Here is a 25,594-nt window from a genome sequence, read left to right as displayed (position 1 = left end):
CATGATGGGATTTAAGCTAGCTAACGTGCCCATGTTTTTCAGACAAACAGGGATATACAGAAGTAGTGTGGTCAGCAATAACACGGTCAGCTTAGTAAACGGTTCTCACCGGTGCCCCCAATATGCTGTCTTAGACAATCCTGGTGTAAAGAGGAACCAACTTCAGCATCCTGTCCCTAGATGACCAATGAGGTGGGCAGGAACTGACTGCAACACGTAGGATGGGAATGGACAACTTTATAATGGACACAGTATCCTAGTAAACAACAGGTGGCAGGATGGGGTTAAATCATGAGCTGATCACAAGTCATTATGTTGCTTAAAGTAAATTTTACTGGTCAATATAAAATTGACAGCTACAAGGATTGGATCAAGTCCAACTGGGGTGGGATATTGATTTTTGGAAAACTCAATTGGTGTGTTTGTACCAGTGTCAGACAGTGATTTTGACATTTATGCAGATTTCTCTCCCATGTACATGGACCAAGCTTGGAATAATAAAGCCATCTTAACCAGAGTTGGAGTGTGTCTGCAGATTTGTGTGTTCAGCTGAGCTGTAACTAAGAGGGAGGAACCCCAGCTAAAAGCTAGCTCAATACTCAGGTCTTGGAAACACTCCGACAATAAGCAAATAACATTTTAGGCTATTTTCAGCACTTCTTCACGTAAAAAAATTGGAAATCACTTAATATTGGACTTCTAAAGCTAAGTGTATTCAAACAAGTTTGATGGGTTTATAAATAAGCATCAAAAGCTTTTTCCAAAGACTGCAAAGCATCAACCAATTACTAATGAATGCTGGAAATGCTCGGCAGGTCTGGATACAACTGTGGAGAGAGTGTAACAGAGTGAAACTGACTTTACCACACTCTCAGGCAGTGCATTCCAGACCCGATCGCTGCGTCAAAGGGTTTTTCCTTGTGTTTATTTTTACGAATTACTTTAAATGCAGTGCCCAGAGCTGGGCGCAATACTCCAGCTAAGGCCAAAATTGTGCCATATACAAATTGAACTTAACCTGCTTGCTCTTGTACGCTATGCCCTGTTGATAAAGCCGAGGATACTGTATGCTTTATTAAATGCTCTCTCAACCTGCCTGCCATATTAAATAAGAAAGAGAAACAGTTGCAAAAAGAGTAATATTGGACGTGGTACGTTAACTTGGTTTCTCCCGCCACACATGCTGCCACAACTGCTGGGGTTTTCTAACACTTTGTTTTTATATGGCCCATTTGATACATGTATTGCGGAATGCACAGTCTCTAGCAGTGGGCTTCTCAAAAGTTGTGCATCAAAACTTCATTGTTGGTGACAAGAGTTGCAAGACCTCCAGATATGAAGAACAGAATTTCTCACAGGAGCAGCAAGTGCAGACAGCGACTCTGCTTCACACACTGTGCATGAATCCATCCTTACAGCAAGATCCAACACCCAGACCATCCATGGTATCATGGAACCAGCTTGTAGCTAACGTGCACCCACAAGGAAACAGGCCAGAAACGCATTAACATTTGCGACCCTGACGCTTCCCCATGTCTCACAGATGTATGAAACAGGTGACAAAAGTCCACAGCCAAAATTCAGAAGGTTGCGCATGTTGAAAATCTGAAATAAAAACAAAAACTAAATTCTGGAAACACTCAGCAAGTCAGGCAGCCTCTGTGGAAAGAGAAATAATGGGCACGATTCTCCAACCCCAAGCCGGGTCGGAGAATCGCCGGGGGCTGGAGTGAATCCCGCCCCCGCCATGCCCTGAATTCTCTGCCACCAGAGAATCGGCGGGGGCGGGAATCGCGCCACGCCGGTCGGCAGGCTCACCCCGGCGATCCTCTGGCCCGCGATGGGCCGAAATCCCGTCGCTGTCAACCCTCGCCAGCCGGCGTGGATTGATCCACCTACCGTACCGGCGGGAGCAGAAGCGCGGGCGGGCTCCGGGGTTCCCACGGTGGCCTGGCCCGCGATTGGGGCACACCGATCGGCGGGCGGGCCTGTGCCGTGGGGGTACTCTTTCTTCCGCCTTCGCCATGGTCTCCACTATGGCAGAGGCGGAAGAGACCCCCTCCACTGCGCATGCACGGGGATGCCGTGAGCGTCCGCTGACGCTCTCGCGCATGCGTCGCCCGGCGAAGTCCTTTCGGCGCCTTTCCCGCCAGCCGGGCAGAAATCACTCCGGCGCGGGCCTCGCCCCTCAAGGTGAGTGCTTGGCCCCTAAAGGCGCGGAGAATTCCGCACCTTTGGGGCGGCGCGACGCCGGAGTGGTTCCTGCCACTCCATTACACCGGATTTCCCCGCCCCGCCGGGTAGGGGAGAATTCCGGCCAATGAGTGGAATTTTGCCATTTTTCTGGTTAAGTGTCATCTCAGGTGGGAAAACTGGAGCGTAGCCCGTCAGCTGTGCTGCGGGTTTCCCCCGCCTTATTTTTAAATATTTGCCAGAAAAAAATGAAAGGGGTGAGTTCCACAGCATCATGCTGGAGGGGCAGACTCTGATGAGGCCCACCCTGCCAGAAACTTAAAAGGGCGCCCCAAGTAAAAAACACTCCACCGCACCAACAATGGAAAAGCCACCCCAGCACTTCCCTCACAAAGTTCTGACTTCACCACCATGAAACCCCCCTAACCCCGCCAGGCAAAGCCCCTGGAGTCTGAATGTTGAAGTGGGTTCAGCAGTCAGTTCAGCAAGCTGCGGGTTAACTCTGCATTAACAGACAGTTTACTAAACTACCGGTTAGCACTGCATTAGCAGACAGTTCAGTAAACTGCGGGTTAACTCTGCATTAGCAGACAGTTCAGTAAACTGAGGGTTAGTACTGCATTAGCAGACAGTTCAGTAATCATAGAATTTACAGTGCAGAAGGAGGCCATTTGGCCCATCGAGTCTGCACCGGCTCTTGGAAAGAGCACCCTACCCAAGGTCCATTCCTCCACCCTATCCCCGTAACCCAGTAACCCCACCCAACACTAAGGGCAATTTTGGACACGGAGGGCAATTTAGCATGGCCAATCCACCCTAACGTGCACATCTTTGGACTGTGGGAGGAAACCGGAGCACCCGGAGGAAACCCACGCACACACGGGGAGAATGCGCAGACTCCGCACAGACAGTGACCCAAGCCGGAAACAAACCTGGGACCCTGGAGCTGTGAAGCAATTGTGTTATCCACAATGTTACCATGCTAACCCATAAACTGCGGGTTAGCTCTGCATTAGCAGACAGTTCAGTAAGCTGTGGGTTAGCTCTGCATTAGCAGACAGTTTAGTAAACTGTGGGTTATCACTGCATTAGCAGAGAGTTCAGTAAGCTGTGGGTTAACACTGCATTAGCAGACAGTTCAGTAAGCTGTGGGTTAACACTGCATTAGCAGACAGTTCAGTAAGCTGTGGGTTAGCACTGCATTAGCAGACAGTTCAGTAAGCTGTGGGTTAACACTGCATTAGCAGACAGTTCAGTAAGCTGTGAGTTAACACTGCATTAGCAGACAGTTCAGTAAGCTGTGGGTTAACACTGCATTAGCAGACAGTTCAGTAAGCTGTGGGTTATCACTGCATTAGCAGACAGTTCAGTAAGCTGTGGGTTAACACTGCATTAGCAGACAGTTTAGTAAACTGTGGGTTATCACTGCATTAGCAGACAGTTCAGTAAGCTGTGGGTTAACACTGCATTAGCAGACAGTTTAGTAAACTGTGGGTTATCACTGCATTAGCAGACAGTCCTGTAAACTGCGGGTTAGCACTGCATTAGCAGTTTGCACGTTCTCCCCGTGTCTGTGTAGGTTTCACCCCCAAAACCCAAATATGTGCAGGTTAGGTAGATTGGCCACGCAAAATTGCCCCTTAATTGGAAAAAAAATAATTGGGTACTTTAAATTTATAAAAATAAAAAAACACTGCATTAGCAGACAGTTCGGCAAACTGCGAGTTAGCTCTGTATTAGCAGACAAATCAGTAAACTGTGGGTTAACACTGCATTAGCAGACAGTTCAGTAAACTGCGGGTTAGCACTGCATGAGCAGACAGATCAGTAAACTGTGGGTTAACGCTGCATTAGCAGACAGTTCAGTAAACTGCGGGTTAACACTGCATTAGCAGACAGATCAGTAAACTGCGGGTTGGGAATGTATTAGCACATAGTTTGGTAAACTGCGTTGAGCACTACATTAGCAGATGATCAGTAAAGTGCATTATCAGACAGTTCAGTAAACTGCGGGTGAGCATTGCATTAGCAGACAGTTCAGTAAACTGCGCGTTAACACTGCATTAGCAGACAGTTCAGTAAACTGCGGATTAACACTGCATTAGAAGACAGTTCAGTAAACTGGCAAAAACAGAAAATCGTGGACAATTTCAGCAGGTCTGACAGCATCTGAGGATAGAGGACAGAGCCAACATCTCGAGTCTGGGTGACTTCATCAAAGCTGAAGATTCGCTGCCAGCTAAACGTGGTACAGATTTTCCTGGAGCACCAAATCAGGGCAATAGTAAAGAAACAACAAGTACAATTCCATTTTAGTGATCACAATTTTCCTAGCAGAAGCTGCATATTCATCATCTTTTAGCCAATCAATGTAAAATAAGACTAATTTGAGCCATGGAAAGCAGCATTTATTCAATGAGCTTTAAGTGGTTTGCAATTATTATAAGTGAGATCTTGTTACTTAATACAAAAGTCAATACTGCCAATGCCTGAAACTAGAAATAGAAACAGAAAATGTTGGAAATCTTCGGCAGACCAGGCAGCATCTGTGGAGAGGGACAGCGAGCATTTTGGTTTGATGACGATGATACTTCATCCAGGATGAAATTTACAAATACTATACATCACAGCATACTAGCCTGGAAGAGAAAAAAATCATTTCTTCATTCTTTACCAATCAAGTGGCTGGCATGGTGGCAAGCACTGCTGCCTCACAGCGCCAGGGACCTGAGTCCAATCCCCGTCTTGGGTGACTGTGTGGAGTTTGCACATTCTCCCCGTGTCTGCGTGGGTTTCCTCCGGGTAATCCGGTTTCCCCCCACAGTCCAAAGATGTGCGGTTTAGGTGGATTGGCCATGATAAATTGCTCCTTACAATCCAAAAGGTTAGGTGGGGTTACTGGGTAGGGTGGGGGAGTGGGCCTAGGTAGGGTGCGCTTTCAGAGGGTCAGTGCAGACTAGATGGGCTGAATGGCCTCCTTCTACACTGGAGGGCTTCTATGAAGTACTATTTCTGCTAGTATTCTCCTTGTTGTAATAATGTCAGTGTTTTTAAAATAGTAAAATAACAAACTAAAGCAACAAAGGTTCTAAAATATATAGGAAATGATTGACAGCCTCAAGACCATCAGCACTTCCTGGACAGATTCAGAACAGTTAGATTTTTAATATTTGGTCCTATCTACCCGACACTTTTCTTTCTACTTGAGCAATTTCCTCGCTTCTTTCCTTCCTTCCTTAAATCATTCCACAAACATTCAATGGAAGAATAGGCACTGGGTGGATGAAATTCTAAGTCTGAGTCAACAGGATGTTTAACCATATCCTTGGGGGAGGGGGGGATTGTGCATCACATGTATGGAAAGGCACGCTAGTAGGCTTCCAGAGGGGAACACTGGATAGCATTGAGGAATAACAAAATAATAAAATCATAGGAACTCTCGCCCGACCTAATTTAAGGTGCTAAGTTTATCTACTGCCGCCTCAGCAGATGACCTTTATTTTATGATGCATGTGTTCTGAAATCAGATCATCCTTTATTAATCGTCAGAAAATAATTTTTAGAGCAATTATATTGAATCATATAGCAAATGAGCAGCCGTATGTTCCATTGCGTCGCTACTGGGTCTTTGAAGTGTTACCGAATTTACCCCCTGTTCTTTACACATAACCCTATCAATGTCTTCCTTTCTAGCATATATTGTAATTTTCTTTTTAAAGTTACTATTGAATCTGCTCCATCCATTCAGGCAGCGCAGTCCAAATCAGAATAGCTCACCGCATATCAAAAAAATACCTCATCATCCAACAGATTTTCTTTTATCAATTACCTTAAATCTGTGTCCCTTGCTTACTGACCCTTCTGTCAGTGATTACAGTTTCTCTATCTAATATGTCAAAATCCCTCAATTGCAGTTTATGTAATTCCATGTTCATCTCATAGATCTGCTTGAAGGAGTTTAGATCATTACAAAGCATCAGGGTAGTGTCCTAGGCCCAACCATTATCAGCTGCTTCATCAATGCTCTTTCTGCCATCAGAATGTCGGAAGTGGGGATGTTAGCTGATGATTACACAATGTTCAGCACCTTTTGCAACTCCTCAGACATTGAAGCAATTCATGTCCACGACGTGGACAACATTTAGGCTTGGGCTGATAAGTGGCAAGTAGCATTCATGTCAGACTATGAGCAACTCCAACAAGAGAGAATCTAACCATCATCCCTTAATATTCAATGACATTACCATTGATGAATCCTCCACAATCAACAGCCTAGGGTTTACTATTGACCAGAAACTGAACTGGACGAGACGTAAATAATGTGGCTACAACAGTAGGTTACAGGCTAGGGATTCTGCAGTGAATAATTCACTACCTGACTCCCAAAGCCTGTCCACCATATACAAGGCACAAGTCAAGAATGTGATGTAATAATGAAATGAAAATGAAAATTGAAATAAAAATCGCTTGTTGTCACGAGTAGGCTTCAAATGAAGTTACTGTTACCACATTCTGCCGCCTGTTCGGGGAGGCTGGTATGGGAATTGAACTGTGCTGCTGGCCTGCCTTGGTCTGCTTTAAAAGCCAGCTATTTAGCCCAATGTGCTAAACCAGTTGCCTAGAGAAGCAACTCCAACAACACTCAAGCAGCTCAACACCATCCGACTTGACTGGCACCTCATCTACCATCTTGCACATTCACTTCCTCCACCACAAATATACAGTGGCAGCAGAGTGTGTACCATCTACAAGATGCATTGCAACAACTCACCGAGGCACCTTCTACTGCACCTTCCCAACACGCGACCTCTACCACCCAGAAGGACAAGGGCAGGCAGTTGCCTGGGAACACCACCAACCCCAAGTTCCCCTCCAAGCCAACTTGAAACAATATTGCTGTTTCTTCACTGTCGCTGGGTCAAAATCCTGGAACTCCTCAACAGTATCGTGGGTGCACCTACATCAAATATCTGCTACAGTTCAAAAAGGCAGCTCGTCATCACCCTCTCAAGGGCAATTAGGGGTAGGCAATAAATGCTGGCCTCACCAGTGACCCCCACATCCCATGAAAAGAATTTAAAAAGTAAATGGTATACGATTAAAGGACTTTACTGTTCTTTCCATTTGAATGGGAAAAAGTAAGTCCAAAAATTATGAGAATTAATGCAAAAAAAAAAAAAAAAAAAAACGCTTTTTAAACATTTTGTTTTGTTTTCTAATAAAAGCTCTGCCTAATGTCGGTGACTTTCACCAGCTGCAGTGCTTATTTCAGTGTGTAAGAGAACTTGCAATGTCATTCAGCCCATGGTAATCATATCCCTGGATCTGCTGGCCATATAAAGGATTGCTTTTTAAAAAAATGAAGTTTGTGTAATCGACTTAGGAATAATGTTATGACCTTCTAAATGAATTTATAATCTAAATATATAAAGCTTTCTCTGCCAATAATTAACAAAGGAGTATAGTTACAATTGCACTTTCACTTTTCGTTGCTGCTCATCTTTCTATCCACCACTAGATGAAACTAATTTGCACAGGATGAGGAATTAGTCCATTCCGATCATTTTTACCAAGTTGAGCAAGAATTTGCCACAATATTTCTCAATTTCGGAGAATCGTGAACCGTGGTACAGTGAATGTAAAAGTTGCCATACTGCGGAAAGAAAGTGGAATCCAACTGTGGATAAGAAATTCATGCTCGGAGCGGGGAGGAAAAACATCAGGAACCGACATAAACTGAACAAACACAGCAGCGATAGAAATGAAAGAATAAATTTAATGCAAATGTTATGAGATATGGACACTGCAAGCAGATTTTAAACCAGAATCACAGAAGCAGAGGCTACAGAATAACTCAGCTTCAAATGAGAATTCACAGCAAACCCCCGGAGACAGATGAAGCAAATGAGCAGAATTGAACCTTAAAGCAGTTTATGATCCGTTTGATCAATCCTTAAAGGAGCTGGACCAACGTTTTAAGAAAAGGATTGAAAGACAAACAGTAGATTTGCCAAGAACAAAGTTCATGTTAGTTTTACCAAAGGACTCCTATTCATGAATGCACAACTGAAATGCGTCTGGGTACTGTCAAGAATAGAGAGAGACTTTGTAGAATATTTTGAACATTTCTGAAGGAGGCGGATATACCACAATCTTTCCCTGGCTCATCCTGGTTTAGTTTGCAATCGTAACAATGGAAAGCAATAACCAAATTCCTTATTTAGACAGGCCATTCAGGTCCGAAATGAAACAGATTCTTTCCATGACATTCGCTGTGTGTTTCAAAGAGCACTCTGATGTGTCAAGAGCTACTGAAGCAATGATTAAAAATAGACTACATGTATCCAAGAACCTAAATGTGGAGGGAGGCATACATCACTAAATTAGCTGATACGATTCCACATACCAGAACCATGAAAAGAGAACCAGGGTGGGTGAGGGAAGTGCAATGGTTCAACATGCTGAGGTTAACTCCTCTCGTCTCGACATTTATATAATGCTATTGTGTTATATAAACCTACACAGACAATATGACAGCATAGTCTCCACTTGTCTGGATGAGTGTCGTTCCGAAAATACTGAAAAAGCTCCACACCATTGAGGACAAAACAGGGATCTTTATCTGCAACCCATTCAGCATCTTAAACATTCACCCCTTCCAAATCGGCACACAGTAGCAATAATGGTGTACCATTTATCAGATGTGCTGCAGGAACTTGCGAAGGGTTTCAAAACAGTATCTCCCAGACCTACAACGCCTGCCCCCTTGAACAACACCACCCAAATTCCCTTTGAAGTGCTACCCTTACTTGAAAATATGCCAGTCCCTCATTTGATCAAAACCCTGAACTCTTTTCCTACAACACAGTGCCTATACCACATAGATTGCAATAAACCAAAGATGGCAGCTCACCACTACTTTCCCAGGGGAAATAAATGCTGACCTTTTAGTGACACGAATGAAGAAAAAGGCATGTCTAAAATTGTAAAGTCTGTAAAAAGTTACAGTTGGCAAGTTGTAGCAAATATGCTTGTTTCTAAAAAGGTAAAAGACAGACCTGCAATTCGCGTATGTCAAATTTCTCCTCGTAGATGTAGGCAACATCAGCACCAGCAGAAAGGCCGCTCATGCTTGCTAGATAGCCACAGTAACCTCCCATTGTCTCAATAATGAACACTCGGCGTTTTGTTCCACTTGCCGATTGCTTGATACGATCACACGTCTAACAGGAAAACATCAAGTCAGTAAGGCAGACACAAACTAAATCGAGCAGAACAGTCCATAATCAATTCAACTTGTTTTATCATCCGCAGTTACTCATCGGCTAATGCGATTACAGAAAATAATTTTATGATATGAAATGCCAGCGGCATTCAACATTTTCTCAAATACACCAGTACAGTTTGTTATTAACAACACATTATTTTGTGTTTACAGATGGACAAGATTATCCACTGGTTCTTCAAGTCAGCTATCCAAATTGCTGTTTCGTGGGATAAATATGCTGCTCAACATGAATGCTAGCATTTGATTGTTTACTCCCGAACAGCACTGTGGGTGTACCTACACCACATGTCAGTTCACCATCACCTTCCAAGGGCAATTAGGGATGGACAATAAACGCTGGCCTAGCCAGTGAAGTCCACACCATCGGAAAACTATTTAATGTCCAATTTATACTCTTAACAATGGAATATTTACACTCACTTCTGCGGTGCATATCACAACAAAGGCAAATAATTTTATACGAGTAACATTTATTTCACCACAGAATTAGGAGTATGTGTTCATATTATTTCTTCAAATAGCGCTATTTCCATTAAATTACAGAAAAAATGCAATTTGTGTTTAGTCATGATAATTTAGTAGAGGTCCAAATTAGTTATTCCCACAGATTACTTCAAAGTGGAGAACACTTAAAAAAAACTATAGTCCTGTAAAATTGCACCTTTTCACAAAATGGATTATGCAAATTAATGGGAATTTCTAGGCAGATGAGAAAAGCAAAAGCAACAGTCAAAACAGCATGCAACACTAACGCTGTCAGACAAAAATGTTGTAATGCCAAGCACACTTGGCACAGAGCCACAATAATTATACTGCAGCTAGCCTCACCATTACTAAAACTGAAAAAGATGAGACTTACCTCCACAATGGCATTGACAGCAGTATCAGCACCAATAGTTAAATCACTACCTGGAATATTATTACTTATGGTAGCAGGCACAAGACATATTGGGATGCAAAACTCTTCAATGCATACGCGTGCATGATGTATTTGCAGCAAAGCTTCAAAAGCCTGGATTTCCAGAACAAACATAATTTAGCACTTATTTTTGGAAATCACACCACAAGAGTGTAGCTTAATATCATATTGCTTTCAATGTGAGGAGAGGTTTGGCTTCCCATTCACAAAGACAAACTTCAAGCACAAGTGCATGCAAAGCGTCTGCCAATCAACACAAACCTGCACAAGAAAGCTCACAGTAGATCACACAGCCTGAAGCTTAGTTTGAAGTTATGTCACACAATGCAAATTCTGAGTACCAGTAAGTCTACACAGGAGTTGAGAGAGGTGTAGAATAGCTCACAAATGATTAGATACAGACTCAGGCAACACTTGATCATAATCTTGAAACTTACATAAAAATTGACATGGAATATTTAAAATGGAACGAGCAATTAACAGGGTTTGCCTCACTTTGAATTTAAAACTGCAAGATTGAAACTTCGGCAGATGCAAATCACATCAATCATTTGTTTTAACAACTAACTTAACAACAGCTTGCATTTGCGCAGTGCCTTTAACAAGGAAAACATCCTGAGGCACTTGGAAGTGATATCGGGCAGATTTACACCGGGCCAAAGGGATATTTGGGAGAGAGGAGGCCAAAAGCTCAGCTAAAGGGGAAAAAGGGATTAGGTAGGAAATTCCACAACTTGGGGGGCCACACAGCTGAAGGGACAGCCATCGTGTCTTGGAGTGAAAGAAGTGAACGATTCATAAAAGGCCAGATTTGGAGGAATGTATGGCTGGAGGGAGTCACAGAGATAAGAAGCCACAAGACGATGGAGGGATCTGAACACATGGGAGAAAAGCTTAAATCTGAAGCATTGATGGACCTGCAGCCAATGTGGATCATAGGGCACGTGAGTGAGGAGGGCATGAGGAGATCAGAAACAATGTTTGATCTGACAACATATTTTTCCTATTAGGATGTTCTCAGTCTGTATATTTCTTACTGTGGCAAGATATATGAAAACACTTCCAAGGACTCGAGCTTAACGCTAGCGCAGTTTCAGGAAAATGAGAAAATTTTGCCTTGTGTGCAGTGGTGATTAATATGAAGCAAAACTAAAACCGCTAACAAGTTTTAGCAGACAGAGCTGGCACACAGATATTGAAAGTTTTTTAAAACTCCGCTGGATGCCTCAGTTTACCCACCTTGAACAATATCCAACTGCAATATCATCCGCTAGCATTAGCAACCGTCATACTGTTGTATACACCACAAAGAGCACCAAATTGTTTTGGGGAAAATAAACATTTCTGTATTATCTAGTCACTTAATCTCTTGGATTCCAAACACAAATATTTTAGATGGGGGAATTGACTGCAATCTATGATAGTTTATTGTGTCAACCATGACTCAGTTGATAGCGCACTAACCTCCCCGAGTCACAAGTTTCCAGATTCAAGCCTTACTGCAGGACGTGTGCACCCAAATCAAGTCCGACAACTCCGGTGAAGTACTAAGGGGAGTGCTGCAGTGTAGGACATTCTGTCTTTCCAACGAGACCCTCTACCCTCTCTGGTTGTTGTAAAATATTCCAAGCCTTCCTTCCCCCACCCCCGCCCAAGGAGGACAAAATTAGTCCTTCCAGCAATACCACAAAAACAGATCTACTGATCATTATCACATCACTGTTTGTGGGAGCTTGTTATGCACATCCCATATTACAACAGGGGCTATTCAAAAGTGCTGTAAAGTGCTCAAGAGGTTTGCTGGTTGAGAAGAGAGTTCTATAAATTAAAGTCTTTCTTTCTATTTCGGAGCAATGAGACACATTGTCATGTTAGTGTCTGGTTTGAACGTATCCGGGGCTATTTTTAATGAGTTCCTGCTATTCAGAGGCATAGGATAAGAATTTGCAAATATAGTGGGGTGAATTCTCCGCCTCCCCACCCATGTCTCGCCGGCAGCGGGATTCTCCGTTCATGTCGCTGAACAATGACGTACCCCATTGTGGCCACCTCGCGTCGCCGGGGAACCTACGGGCGGACGTGCACTGCCAGCCGAATGGAAAATCCCGCCAGCGGAGAATTCACCCCAGTGCTTTTCAAATAAGTAAAGACTCATTGTTATCACTTCAGAGCTGCCAAGAATAGGAAGTCAGCTCAAAAAAGCTTGAAAATTAGCTTCCCTGGCAGGAATGGCATTAACAAAGGTTAGAATCTGAGGCTAACTGAAAAAGGTTAGGCTGAAATTAGAACTCCCAACAGTCCACTGTGAAGCACCAGTCAACAAGATTAAAATGGATGGAGCGTTACTAAATTGAAAAGGAAGCAAGTGGTTTTGAACAACAGTATGAACCCTGCTGGTCTAGCAGATAACAAATGCAGTTCAGATAATCACTTGGACCATTGTGTTAGTGTTGTAACCACACATACCTAAACAGACTTACATCGGTTATGGCGTTCAGTGCAGTATCTGCCCCAATGCTGAAGTCTGAACCAGGCACATTGTTGGAGACAGTGGCAGGAACCATAACCATGGGGATACAGAACTCATCACACTTGGCGCGTGCCGCTGACAGCTCCAAAAGTCCCAGGTATGCCTGGAGGGCACATCCACATTAGCTTGCATGTACAACAGTTAAATTAAAGATATGGCAAGGGCCAAAGGGGGAGCCCACTACCACTTGCACTCTCGCATTGGGTAAAAAATACATAACACACATTTTAAACGGTAATATTTTGCATCTATTTTCAACATTTCAGGCTCCCACTGTGACCACCCAGCCCTACTCTCCTTCCTTCCTCCTGCACCTCGGAAAGAAGTTAGGCCAGCAACATGGACATGTCCATGTGATTTCCCAACAACCAAACACTCTCATTCAACATGAAGGCATGACTCTATGGAAGGAAACAAAATTGCATCATCAATTAAACAGACATCGTTATATATTGGGTTCTCAGTTGCACAGTTACATAGAATTACGCAGGAGGTTACAACAAGGAAACAAGGCGATCAGTCTACATGTCTACATCTGCTTATATGCTCCACACAGGCCTTTTCCCACCTTGTTTCATCTCAGTCTATTATCCACTGTCAAATCTACCATATATTGGTGTACCCTCCTGTAAAACATCCAGTGGTGTTACTTTGCAGACACCTAACAAACTTATATAGACTACAATGAAACTATCCTTTAAAATTATTTAGTCTAATTTTAAAACCACGCCACTTCTCTCCAATCCTTCACTGGCCACAAATACTGTAACAAGGTCCTAAGAATTTGAAGCAAGGTACATGATAATTAAGTATGGATGCATTTAATTCCATCAGTAATGTATATTTGGAGTTTGTATGGCATACACTGCAGGAGCATTGGTCTTGCTGTTTATAACATCACCCAAGTTCCTTGACTAAATTTCTGCCTGAATACTCATCATCTTATTCTAAGCATACATTTTATAATCAAAACCAAAAATGTTCCATCACATGAACAACAGAAAATGCCTTGGACACAGGTCTTGTAAAATATGTTAATTTTGATGATTAAATATCAGAATGATATGAAAGATGTGACAGTGAAAGGGACAGCAGCACCAAATGATCCAGTGGTACAGTTTGAAAAGTCCATCCCTCTGTTATTTTAGACAATTGAGACACAAAGCCAGTGAAGATCAACAGCATCTCAACAATGTCTCTAAGTTTTGCACAATGTCATTGGTCTCTCCAGGTTGCTGAAGTCAGTGCTGTTGCTGTTAAATTAGAGCCAGTACTGAGCTTTACCAGCTCAGAAACTTTTGTCATGTCAGGTTCACGCTGAACGGTAATCTAGGTGCTTCCTTATGAAATGGCTCAAAAACACTTTTTACTATTATCATGCGGATAGCTCCAAATTGCATGTAAAGATCTAAAACTGCAGAACTCAATAAAGTGGAGAGAGGTGGGCAATGAGAAAGTCGAAAGATGACCAATAGATAGGTTGGAGACTTGGGCAGAGAAATGGCAAATGAAATTTTATCCAGACAAATGTGAGTTAATGCATTTTGGTAGGTCTAACATAGAGAGGAAATATACCGTAAATGGCAAATCTCTTCGGAATATAGAAAGTCAGAGCGATCTGGGCGTGCAGGTCCATAGATCTTTGAAAGTGGCAACACAAGTGGACAAGGTAGTCAAGAAAGCATACAGAATGCTTGCCTTCATTGAACGAACGGGGCATTGAGTATAAAAACTGGCAAGTCATGCTACAGTTGTACAGAACATTGGTAAGGCCGCACTTGGAATATTGCGCACAATTCTGGTCGCCACACTACCAAAAGGATGTGGAGCCTTTGGAGAGGGTGCAGAGGAGGCTTAACCAGGGTGCTGCCTATGTGGAGGGGCTGAATAGACTCGGACTCTTTTTATTAAAATGACGGCGGTTGAGGGGTGCCCTGATAGACATCTAGAAGATTATAACGGGCATGGATAGAGTGGATGGGCAGGCACTCTTTCCCAGGGTGGAGGGGTCAGTCACCAGGGGGCATAGGTTTAGGGTCCGTGGGGCAACGTTTCGAGGAGATGTGTGAGGCAGGCTTTGTACACAGAGGGTGGTGGGTGCCTGGAACGCGTTGCCTGGGGAGGTTGTGGAAGCAGATACATTAATGTCATTCAAAAAGCATCTTGACAAATACATGGATAGGATGGGTATAGAGGGATACAGCACAAGGATGTGCTGAGGGTTTTGGCCAAGGTTGGTATCATGACCGGTACAGGTTTGGAGGGCCAAAGGGCCTGTTTCTATGCTGTATTGTTCTTTGATCACCATGGGTAGTTATTCAGAAAATTGAGTTTGGCTGCATATAGTTAAGTTATTCGCCCATCACAGTGGCATTCAATTCTGAATAGTGAAAATGTAAATGAAACTTGACCATTTAAGTCAGGGCGGCATGGTAGAACAGAGGTTAGCACTTTTACATAGATAGATATCTATGTGCCTGCCCATCCACTGTTGCTTCACAGCTCCAGGGTCCCAGGTTTGATTCCCGGCTTGGGTAATTGTCTGTGCACGTTCTCCCTGTGTCTGCGTGGGTTTCCTCCGGGTGCTCCTGTTTCCTCTCTCAGTCCAAAGATGTGCAGGTTAGGTGGATTGGCCATGCTAAATTGCCATCAGTGTCCAAAAAGGTTAGGTGGGGTTACGGGGATAGGGTGGAGGTGTGGGCTTAAGTAGGGTGCTCTTTCCGAGGGCCAGCGCAGACTTGATAGGCTGAGTGGCCTCCTTCTGCACTGTAAATTCTATGATTCAGTCCATAAATTCAGCTCAACATGGTTTCAGCATCAATTACTATTGATTTGAAATATTCCAGACCTTCTAAAACACTCAAAATTTGACGTCTTTTTTTACAAAGCTAATAGTATTTTAGCTGCTGTGAGAATTATAATTTTGCAACCAGGTGTAGGAAAATTAATGGATGGGGTTTATTACGAGAGTTGGTCAATTCGGGTACAGCGTGCTGCACTGCTTGTCTGACATGACAGGCAGTTTTGTGTCAGGATTAGTTATTCCAGCCAGAATGCCTACTCTGGACTGTATGAATATTATGAAGAGACTTGAAGAGCACAATTTAGTCAGCCACATTGTCGGAAATCATTGCACCCATTTTCAGGATGAGATTACTGAAGATTCTTCTGCCCTTCAGCAAACCGGAGTATTTTTTCCGGATTTAGCAAATTATTTTCATACGCTTGGCTCGAGAACTGCATTTAAATTTCAATCCTATACATAGCATTTTACCATGTTTCAGAATATAGAAGAAATGTAGCACCTACCTCAAAGCCACCAATCAGCAGAATAGCATTGATATCATGCAAACGTATTTGCTCAGCAATGGCTTCTGCATTTTTCGCAGGGAGGGTACTGTGACATATGAACAAATAAAAGGTGCGTCACAAACAGGGGCAACTGAGTTATATCCTGTCGCAATGTATAACACAAAGGATATTTGCAGAACCTTTGCACTGCGGTGAAATAATCAAACATACCCTAAATTTGTTTAGCTGAGGAGTTGGCAGAGATCCCGAAAAGGTGTGGGCTGGATTTCTCCACCCTTTCGCTGGCCGCGGGATTCTCTGGGACCGCCGGCCACTAACGTGCACCCAAGCGTTTCCCGGCAGCGTGGGGTGGTCTCAATCTGAAATCCCATTGACAGCGGCGGGAGCAGAGAATCCCACCACCAGCAAACGGCACACCGCCAAAAAACACAGCTAAAGGCTCAAGGATCCCGCATGTAATGTTGTCAAGAGTCATCACACTCTTCACATCCAATCCTCACCCCACCAAAAAAAAGCCTTACTCCTTTTCGTCATTAGTTACAAAACTCTAATGTGAACTGAAAATGTAAAAAAAAAAACTTACTTTCATTAACAGAAACGATCAGCAATTATTTTCTTAGATACAAGAACTTATTTGTAAACTTATTTGTTGTCTTTTGAGGAAAGATTGAGCCGGTTGGGCCGATACTTAATGGAGTTTAGAGAGGCGGCACGATAGCACAGTGGTTAGCGCTGTTGCTTCACAGCTCCAGGGTCCCAGGTTCGATTCCCGGCTTTGGTCACTGTCTGTGCAGAGTCTGCACATTCTCCCTGTGTCTGCGTGGGTTTCCTTCAGGTGCTCTGGTTTCCTCCCACAGTTGAAAGATGTGTAGGTTAGGTGGATTTGCCATGCTAAATTGCCCTTAGTGTCCAAAAAGATTAGTTGAGGTTACAGGGATGTGTGGGTTTGTGTAGGGCCAATATGGACTCGATGGGCCAAATTGCCCTCTTCTGCACTGTAAATTCTATTCTATGAAACATATAAGAGGGTAGAGGCTGAGAGGATGTTTCCCCCCCATGGGTGAATCTAGAATTAGGAGGCACAGTTTCAAAATACGGAATCTCTCCATTTAAGACAGAGATGAGGAGAAATTTCTTCCCTGAGTATTGTCAGTATTTGGTTTCCTCTCCCCAAGCGAGCAGTGGAGGATAGGTTACTGAATATGCTCGAGGCGGATTGATAGGGGACACATGGATTATGGAGGCCGGGCAGGAAAATGAGTTAAGAACGCATCAGATAAGCCAAGGTTTTACCGAATGGCAGAGTGGTTCAGGGGATCAAATGGCCTATTCCTGCTCCTGTTTCTTAGCTAAACAAACCATCTCAATTACGAAAAAAAATCTATTGACTCAAACTTCAATCACTATTAACTGGATAGATCAGATCCCTTACAATGATAGAAGAGTGCATTTGAAATCACATGGCAATCAAACTTCCTCTATTTCTCAAACAATGGCATTTAAGTATACTGATTTACATTTGTATTCGCTCTGGATCAAATACACACACCGTTCTTAGCATCGTATTTACCGTTTGGTGCCCAAAAGAGAACCACCTTGGCCTATCCAGCCTCCAACATCACCCCATTTTATTTCTTTGATCTGAGGGAAGAGGAGAAAAATCGTCATTGCAATGTATTCTTTCAACTTTTTTTATTCTTTATCTTTGTTTCCTTGGCTTCAAATTCTTCCATGCTGTGCAATGTGTCCCATTTGTGAGGCAGAGCATGGAACATGCTGCCATTCTTCAATCTTTGTTAGAAACACGGCTGCATGAAATTGGTCCAACCCTGAACTACCCTATGACAAAATCACCTCTGTTCAGTATTTACTCGAACGGAGTTTGGGAACTTGCCTTGTTTGTTTGTCTCATGGCAAATCTCAGGCATCAATGTATGTTCTATTATTCTGCAGTACACGAGGTTATTAACCAACTGCACGTGCGAGTTCGAAGTCCTCTTCATCAGAGACTACTTCAGCTAAGACAGTGTTATCTACACATTATGGAATCAAATGTTTGCGACAACACTGCATTTGAAAATGAACCATTTGGACCCTTAAAGCGCCACCCAGTTTAAGCTTCATTTTGCATATGAAAAGTATTGAATTAATCTACTTTGAAAATCAATTTATAAAATTAACCAATGCCACATGCACCCGAAACTATACTTAAATAGTGTGTTACATTTCATCTTTACTTAGCTAAATGGTCTTTCAAAATCATGTCTGTTGATGTCAGCAACCACCAGCCCACTCTCCAACAATTCCCCCACCCAAAGTCATTACAGCAATGGGAATCCTAAACATGCAGTTATGTACATCGCTCTAGAATCAACTAAACAACTCAACTCAGACTCAAAAGCACTCAATGATAAACAATTAACTTGACATAATTGGCTGTTCTTTAGGAAATGGTTATTGGCACAGTGGAGGACAAGGTTGAGGCTAAAATCCAGAATTATATTTATATTGACTGCAGAGTTGTATGGTAAATCTTCCACTCATATATTACATAGGAATAAGAAACAGAGAGGCAGAAACATTTCTCCTACTAGTGATGACCACTTGCATAGACTGAAGCCACTTGCAGCTTTAATTAATCTGATGCACACATTTCAATTAAACTAAGTGGCAATGTCAAGTAGATCAAATCTAAATCGCAGAATGTAGGACTAGCTTAAAAGGAAAACTGTGACACAACAAGCATGCTGATCAGGCTAAAATAAAAGCTTAAACTATTTAAGCCTCTCCGATAAGTCAAAAGACCCCCCAGAGGGTCGGAGAATGGCCGTTGGCCGCCGTGAATCTTGCCCCCGCCGGTTGCCGAAGTCTCCGAAGGGAGAAAAGTTGGCAGGGCGTTAATGGCGCCGCTGCCGCGGAGAATGTCACGGGTCTGCGCAAGGCAGCCGATTTTCGGCCTGCCGATATTCTCCCTTCCGGATGGGCCAAAGTCCCGTCGACGTGATGACCGTTCACGTCGACGTGAATCAAACCTCCTTTTCATCGGCGTGACCCGGTGCTCCAGGCTCACGCCGACCAGCGAGGAGGTGAGTGACGGCCTGGGGGGTTGGCTCTGGGCAGGAAATGGCGTGGCCGCAGTCTGAATGTGTGGGGAGAGGTGTGTCTCGGGTTGTGTGTGTGTGTGTGCGGCGGGGGGGGTGCTTAGAGTAGGCTGGACTCCGGGGGAGTGCCGGGAGGGGGTCCGTGCCGGGGTGGAGGTTGTGGGGGGGTCCGTGCTGGGGTGGAGGTTAGGGGGGGGGGGGGGGGAGTCCGTGCCGTGCCGGGGTGGAGGTTGGGGGGGGGTCCGTGCTGGGGTGGAAGTTGGGGGGGGGGTCCGTGCCGTGCCGGGGTGGAGGTTGGGGGGGGTGTCCGTGCTGGGGTGGAGGTTGGGGGGGGGGGGGTCCGTGCCGTGCCGGGGTGGAGGTTGGGGGGGGGTCCGTGCTGGGGTGGAAGTTGGGGGGGGGGGTCCGTGCCGTGCCGGGGTGGAGGTTGGGGGGGGGTCCGTGCTGGGGTGGAGGTTGGGGGGGGGGGGGTCCGTGCCGGGGTGGAGGTTGGGGGGGGGGGTCCGTGCCGGGGTGGAGGTTGGGGGGGGGGTCCGTGCTGGGGTGGAGGTTGGGGGGGGGGTCCGTGCTGGGGTGGAGGTTGGGGGGGGGTCCGTGCCGGGGTGGAGGTTGGGGGGGGTCCGTGCTGGGGTGGAAGTTGGGGGGGGGGGTCCGTGCCGTGCCGGGGTGGAGGTTGGGGGGGGGGGTCCGTGCTGGGGTGGAGGTTGGGGGGGGGGTCCGTGCCGTGCCGGGGTGGAGGTTGGGGGGGGTCCGTGCTGGGGTGGAAGTTGGGGGGGGGTCCGTGCCGTGCCGGGGTGGAGGTTGGGGGGGGGTCCGTGCTGGGGTGGAGGTTGGGGGGGGGTCTGTGCCGGGGTGGAGGTTGGGGGGGGGTCCGTGCTGGGGTGGAGGTTGGGGGGGGGGGTCTGTGCTGGGGTGGAGGTTGGGGGGGTGGGGGGTCCGTGCCGGGGTGAAGGTTGGGGGGGGGTCCGTGCTGGGGTGGAGGTTGGGGGGGGTTCGTGCCGTGCCGGGGTGGAGGTTGGGGGGGGGGTCCGTGCTGGGGTGGAGGTTGGGGGGGGGGCCGTGCCGGGGTGGAGGTTGGGGGGGGGTCCGTGCTGGGGTGGAGGTTGGGGGGGGTCCGTGCCGTGCCGGGGTGGAGGTTGGGGGCGGGTCCGTGCCGGGGTGGAGTTTGGGGGTTTGGGGGGGGTCCGTGCTGGGGTGGAGGTTGGGGGGGGTCCGTGCCGGGGTGGAGGTCATGTTTTCAGATCATCCAGCGATGTTGGCCGCCGTGGTGGCAGCCGCTCATGTCTATGTTGCCGTGGATGAGGAGGAGGAGGAGGAGCGTGCCAGAGAGGCGGCGCAGGCTGCCGCAGAGGTGCAGGCGGCAGCCGCCCAGGCTGGAGGGACACCTGACCGACAGGACGAGGAGGGGGAGGAGGACGTCGCGGCCCCACGGCAACGGAGGCACCCGAGGGCGCCCCGTGTGTACCGGCCCCGGCAGTCATACCAGGACCTCACGGACCGGGAATGCAGGAGGAGACTCCGGATGAGCCGGGAAACCGTGGCACACATCTGCCACCTGCTGGCACACCTGTCACCGTGTGGCACTGGCGGGGGACACCCTCTCCCCGTGTCCGTCAAGGTTACGGTGGCCCTGAACTTTTATGCAACGGGGACATTCCAGGCACCGAATGGGGACCTGTCCGGCATATCGCAGACATCGGTGCATCGGTGCATCCGGGCAGTGACAGATGCCCTTTATGCCATGGCGCACCGCTACATCCGCTTCCCCGTGGACCGGGCCAGCCAAGATGCCCGGGCCGTGGGCTTCTCTGCCGTTGCCGGGTTCCCCATGGTCCAGGGCGCGATCGATGGGATGCACGTCGCCGTGCGGCCACCTGCAGATAACAGGGCCGTGTTCACTAATAGGAAGGGGACCTATTCGATGAACGTACCGCCGTGAATCCCGCCCCGGCCGGTTGCCGAAGTCTCCGAAGGGAGAAAAGTTGGCAGGGCGTTAATGGTGCCGCTGCCGCGGAGAATGTCACGGGTCTGCGCAAGGCAGCCGATTTTCGGCCTGCCGATATTCTCCCTTCCGGATGGGCCAAAGTCCCGTCGACGTGATGACCGTTCACGTCGACGTGAATCAAACCTCCTTTTCATCGGCGTGACCCGGTGCTCCAGGCTCACGCCGACCAGCGAGGAGGTGAGTGACGGCCTGGGGGGTTGGCTCTGGGCAGGAAATGGCGTGGCCGCAGTCTGAATGTGTGGGGAGAGGTGTGTCTCGGGTTGTGTGTGTGTGTGTGCGGCGGGGGGGGTGCTTAGAGTAGGCTGGACTCCGGGGGAGTGCCGGGAGGGGGTCCGTGCCGGGGTGGAGGTTGTGGGGGGGTCCGTGCTGGGGTGGAGGTTGGGGGGGGGGGGGGTCCGTGCCGTGCCGGGGTGGAGGTTGGGGGGGGGTCCGTGCTGGGGTGGAAGTTGTGGGGGGGGTCCGTGCCGTGCCGGGGTGGAGGTTGGGGGGGGTGTCCGTGATGGGGTGGAGGTTGGGGGGGGGGTCCGTGCCGTGCCGGGGTGGAGGTTGGGGGGGGGGTCCGTGCTGGGGTGGAAGTTGGGGGGGCGGGTCCGTGCCGTGCCGGGGTGGAGGTTGGGGGGGGTCCGTGCTGGGGTGGAGGTTGGGGGGGGGGGGGGTCTGTGCTGGGGTGGAGGTTGGGGTGGGGGGTCCGTGCCGTGCCGGGGTGGAGGTTGGTGGGGGGTCCGTGCTGGGGTGGAAGTTGGGGGGGGGGGTCCGTGCCGTGCCAGGGTGGAGGTTGGGGGGGGGGGTCCGTGCTGGGGTGGAGGTTGGGGGGGGGGGGTCCGTGCCGGGGTGGAGGTTGGGGGGGGTCCGTGCTGGGGTGGAGGTTGGGGGGGGGGGTCCGTGCCAGGGTGGAGGTTGGGGGGGGGGGTCCGTGCTGGGGTGGAGGTTGGGGGGGGTCCGTGCCGTGCCGGGGTGGAGGTTGGGGGGGGGTCCGTGCTGGGGTGGAGGTTGGGGGTTGGGGGGGGGCCGTGCTGGGGTGGAGGTTGGGGGGGGTCCGTGCCGGGGTGGAGGTCATGTTTTCAGATCATCCAGCGATGTTGGCCGCCGTGGTGGCAGCCGCTCATGTCTATGTTGCCGTGGATGAGGAGGAGGAGGAGGAGCGTGCCAGAGAGGCGGCGCAGGCTGCCGCAGAGGGGCAGGCGGCAGCCGCCCAGGCTGGAGGGACACCTGACCGACAGGATGAGGAGGGGGAGGAGGACGTCGCGGCCCCACGGCAACGGAGGCACCCGAGGGCGCCCCGTGTGTACCGGCCCCGGCAGTCATACCAGGACCTCACGGACCGGGAATGCAGGAGGAGACTCCGGATGAGCCGGGAAACCGTGGCACACATCTGCAACCTGCTGGCACACCTGTCACCGCGTGGCACTGGCGGGGGACACCCTCTCCCCGTGTCCGTCAAGGTTACGGTGGCCCTGAATTTTATGCAACGGGGACATTCCAGGCACCGAGTGGGGACCTGTCCGGCATATCGCAGACATAGGTGCACCGGTGCATCCGGGCAGTGACAGATGCCCTATATGCCATGGCGCACCGCTACATCCGCTTCCCCGTGGACCGGGCCAGCCAAGATGCCCGGGCCGTGGGCTTCTCTGCCGTTGCCGGGTTCCCCATGGTCCAGGGCGCGATCGATGGGATGCACGTCGCCGTGCGGCCACCTGCAGATAACAGGGCCGTGTTCACTAATAGGAAGGGGACCTATTCGATGAACGTACCGCCGTGAATCCCGCCCCCGCCGGTTGCCGAAGTCTCCGAAGGGAGAAAAGTCGGCAGGGCGTTAATGGCGCCGCTGCCGCGGAGAATGTCACGGGTCTGCGCAAAGCAGCCGATTTTCGGCCTGCCGATATTCTCCCTTCCGGATGGGCCAAAGTCCCGTCGACGTGATGACCGTTCACGTCGACGTGAATCAAACCTCCTTTTCATCGACGTGACCCGGTGCTCCAGGCTCACGCCGACCAGCGTGGAGGTGAGTGACGGCCTGGGGGGTTGGCTCTGGGCAGGCAATGGCGTGGCCGCAGTCTGATTGCGTGAGGAGAGGTGTGTCTCGGGTTGTGTGTGTGTGCGGCGAGGGGGGGTGCTTAGAGTAGGCTGGACTCCGGGGGAGTGCCGGGAGGGGGTCCGTGCCGGAGTGGAGGTTGGGGGGGGGACCGTGCTGGGGTGGAGGTTGGGGTGGGGGGTCCGTGCCGTGCCGGGGTGGAGGTTGGGGGGGGGGGTCCGTGCTGGGGTGGAAGTTGGGGGGGCGTCCGTGCCGTGCCGGGGTGGAGGTTGGGGGGGGGTCCGTGCCGGGGTGGAGGTTGGGCGGGGGTCCGTGCCGGGGTGGAGGTTGGGGGGGGGTCCGTGCTGGGGTGGAGGTTGGGGGTTGGGGAGGGGGGTCCGTGCTGGGGTGGAGGTTGGGGGGGGGGGGCGTGCCGGGGTGGAGGTTGGGGGGGGGGTCCGTGCTGGGGTGGAGGTTGGGGGGGGGGTCCGTGCCGGGGTGGAGGTTGGGGGGGGGTCCGTGCTGGGGTGGAGGTTGGGGGGGGTCCGTGCCGTGCCGGGGTGGAGGTTGGGGGGGGTCAGTGCTGGGGTGGAGGTTGGGGGGGGTCCGTGCCGGGGTGGAGGTCCGTGCCGGGGTGGAGGTCATGTTTTCAGATCATCCAGCGATGTTGGCCGCCGTGGTGGCAGCCGCTCATGTCTATGTTGCCGTGGATGAGGAGGAGGAGGAGGAGCGTGCCGGAGAGGCGGCGCAGGCTGCCGCAGAGGGGCAGGCGGCAGCCGCCCAGGCTGGAGGGACACCTGACCGACAGGACGAGGAGGGGGAGGAGGACGTCGCGGCCCCACGGCAACGGAGGCACCCGAGGGCGCCCCGTGTGTACCGGCCCCGGCAGTCATACCAGGACCTCACAGACCGGGAATGCAGGAGGAGACTCCGGATGAGCCGGGAAACCGTGGCACACATCTGCCACCTGCTGGCACACCTGTCACCGCGTGGCACTGGCGGGGGACACCCTCTCCCTGTGTCCGTCAAGGTTACAGTGGCCCTGAACGTTTATGCAACGGGGTCATTCCAGGCACCGAGTGGGGACCTGTCCGGCATATCGCAGACATCGGTGCACCGGTGCATCCGGGCAGTGACAGATGCCCTATATGCCATGGCGCACCGCTACATCCACTTCCCCGTGGACCGGGCCAGCCAAGATGCCCGGGCCGTGGGCTTCTCTGCCGTTGCCGGGTTCCCCATGGTCCAGGGCGCGATCGATGGGATGCACGTCGCCGTGCGGCCACCTGCAGATAACAGGGCCGTGTTCACTAATAGGAAGGGGACCTATTTGATGAACGTACAGGTGGTCTGCGACCACCGCATGATGATCCTGCACGTCTGCGCCCGTCACCCAGGCAATGTACACGACTCATTCATGTTGTCACGGTCATCCATCCCCGGCATGTACGAGGGACGCCATCCCCGGCTGAGGGGCTGGTTGCTGGGCGACAGGGGCTACCCATTGCGATCGTGGCTGATGACGCCTATACGGAGGCCACGCAATGAGGTGGGGAACCGCTACAATGATGCCCATGTAGCGACAAGGGGAGTGATCGAGAGGTGCTTTGGTGTGCTGAAGATGCGTTTCAGGTGCCTGGACCTCTCTGGGGGCGCCCTCCAGTATCGGTCAGATAGGGTCGGCCACATCATTGGGGTGTGCTGCGTCCTGCACAACATAGCCCAGCAGAGGGGCGATGTGCCGCAGGCAGAGGAGGGCGGAGTGGAGGAGCAGCAGGAAGAGGCCCAGTCCTCTCCAGATGAGGGGACGGGGGCAATGGTCAGGGCAGACGGGGTAGACACAGGCGGGTGGCTGTCCACCGTTACCGGCTGGCCCAGCGGGCACGGGACAGACTGATAGACGCCCGCTTCACTGACTAGATAGGCGTGGGAATCGGGTAGTATGGCCACAGACCGCACACCATGGCAACAGCCGACCACCCACACCCCCCACCCATCCAACCACCCAGCACCCTCACCCCCCTCCCCAACCCCACCCGCATGCACACCACCCGCATGCACACCACCCCCCCCCCCCATTGCCGATCCACCTGCGGCACAACGGGCCGGGCTCACACAGTTGCGGGTGGACGCGTGTCTATCGCAGGCCATGGAGGATGATGACAACCCGCCCTGCGATGAGCTCCTGGCTCTACATCGTTGGACTATGTCTGACCCATGGCCACAGTACCA

General features: G+C 49.6%; 1 protein-coding gene across 6 annotated transcripts in view; it reads right to left on the bottom strand.

Annotated features, from left to right (window-relative positions):
• The window catches only part of LOC140424825 (ATP-dependent 6-phosphofructokinase, platelet type-like), a 147,413-nt gene that overhangs the window by 18,935 nt on the left and 102,884 nt on the right, over positions 1-25,594 (bottom strand). For 3 of the 6 annotated variants that reach the window (XM_072508294.1, XM_072508296.1, XM_072508295.1), the window contains 4 exons: positions 17,813-17,883; positions 16,240-16,327; positions 12,881-13,033; positions 9,252-9,416 (listed from right to left, as the gene is read on the bottom strand). In XM_072508294.1, the coding sequence (XP_072364395.1) occupies positions 9,252-9,416; positions 12,881-13,033; positions 16,240-16,327; positions 17,813-17,883 (477 nt within the window). Of the gene's footprint in view, positions 1-9,251; positions 9,417-10,340; positions 10,494-12,880; positions 13,034-16,239; positions 16,328-17,812; positions 17,884-25,594 lie in introns of all 6 variants that reach the window. The other 3 variants (XM_072508297.1, XM_072508298.1, XM_072508299.1) reach the window with 2 other exon arrangements.

This window comes from Scyliorhinus torazame, chromosome 6 (assembly GCF_047496885.1).
Source record: "Scyliorhinus torazame isolate Kashiwa2021f chromosome 6, sScyTor2.1, whole genome shotgun sequence".
Lineage (NCBI taxonomy): Eukaryota > Metazoa > Chordata > Chondrichthyes > Carcharhiniformes > Scyliorhinidae > Scyliorhinus > Scyliorhinus torazame.
The sequence above is the reverse complement of the archived record's forward strand: the minus strand, read 5'-3'. Positions and strand labels throughout refer to the sequence as shown.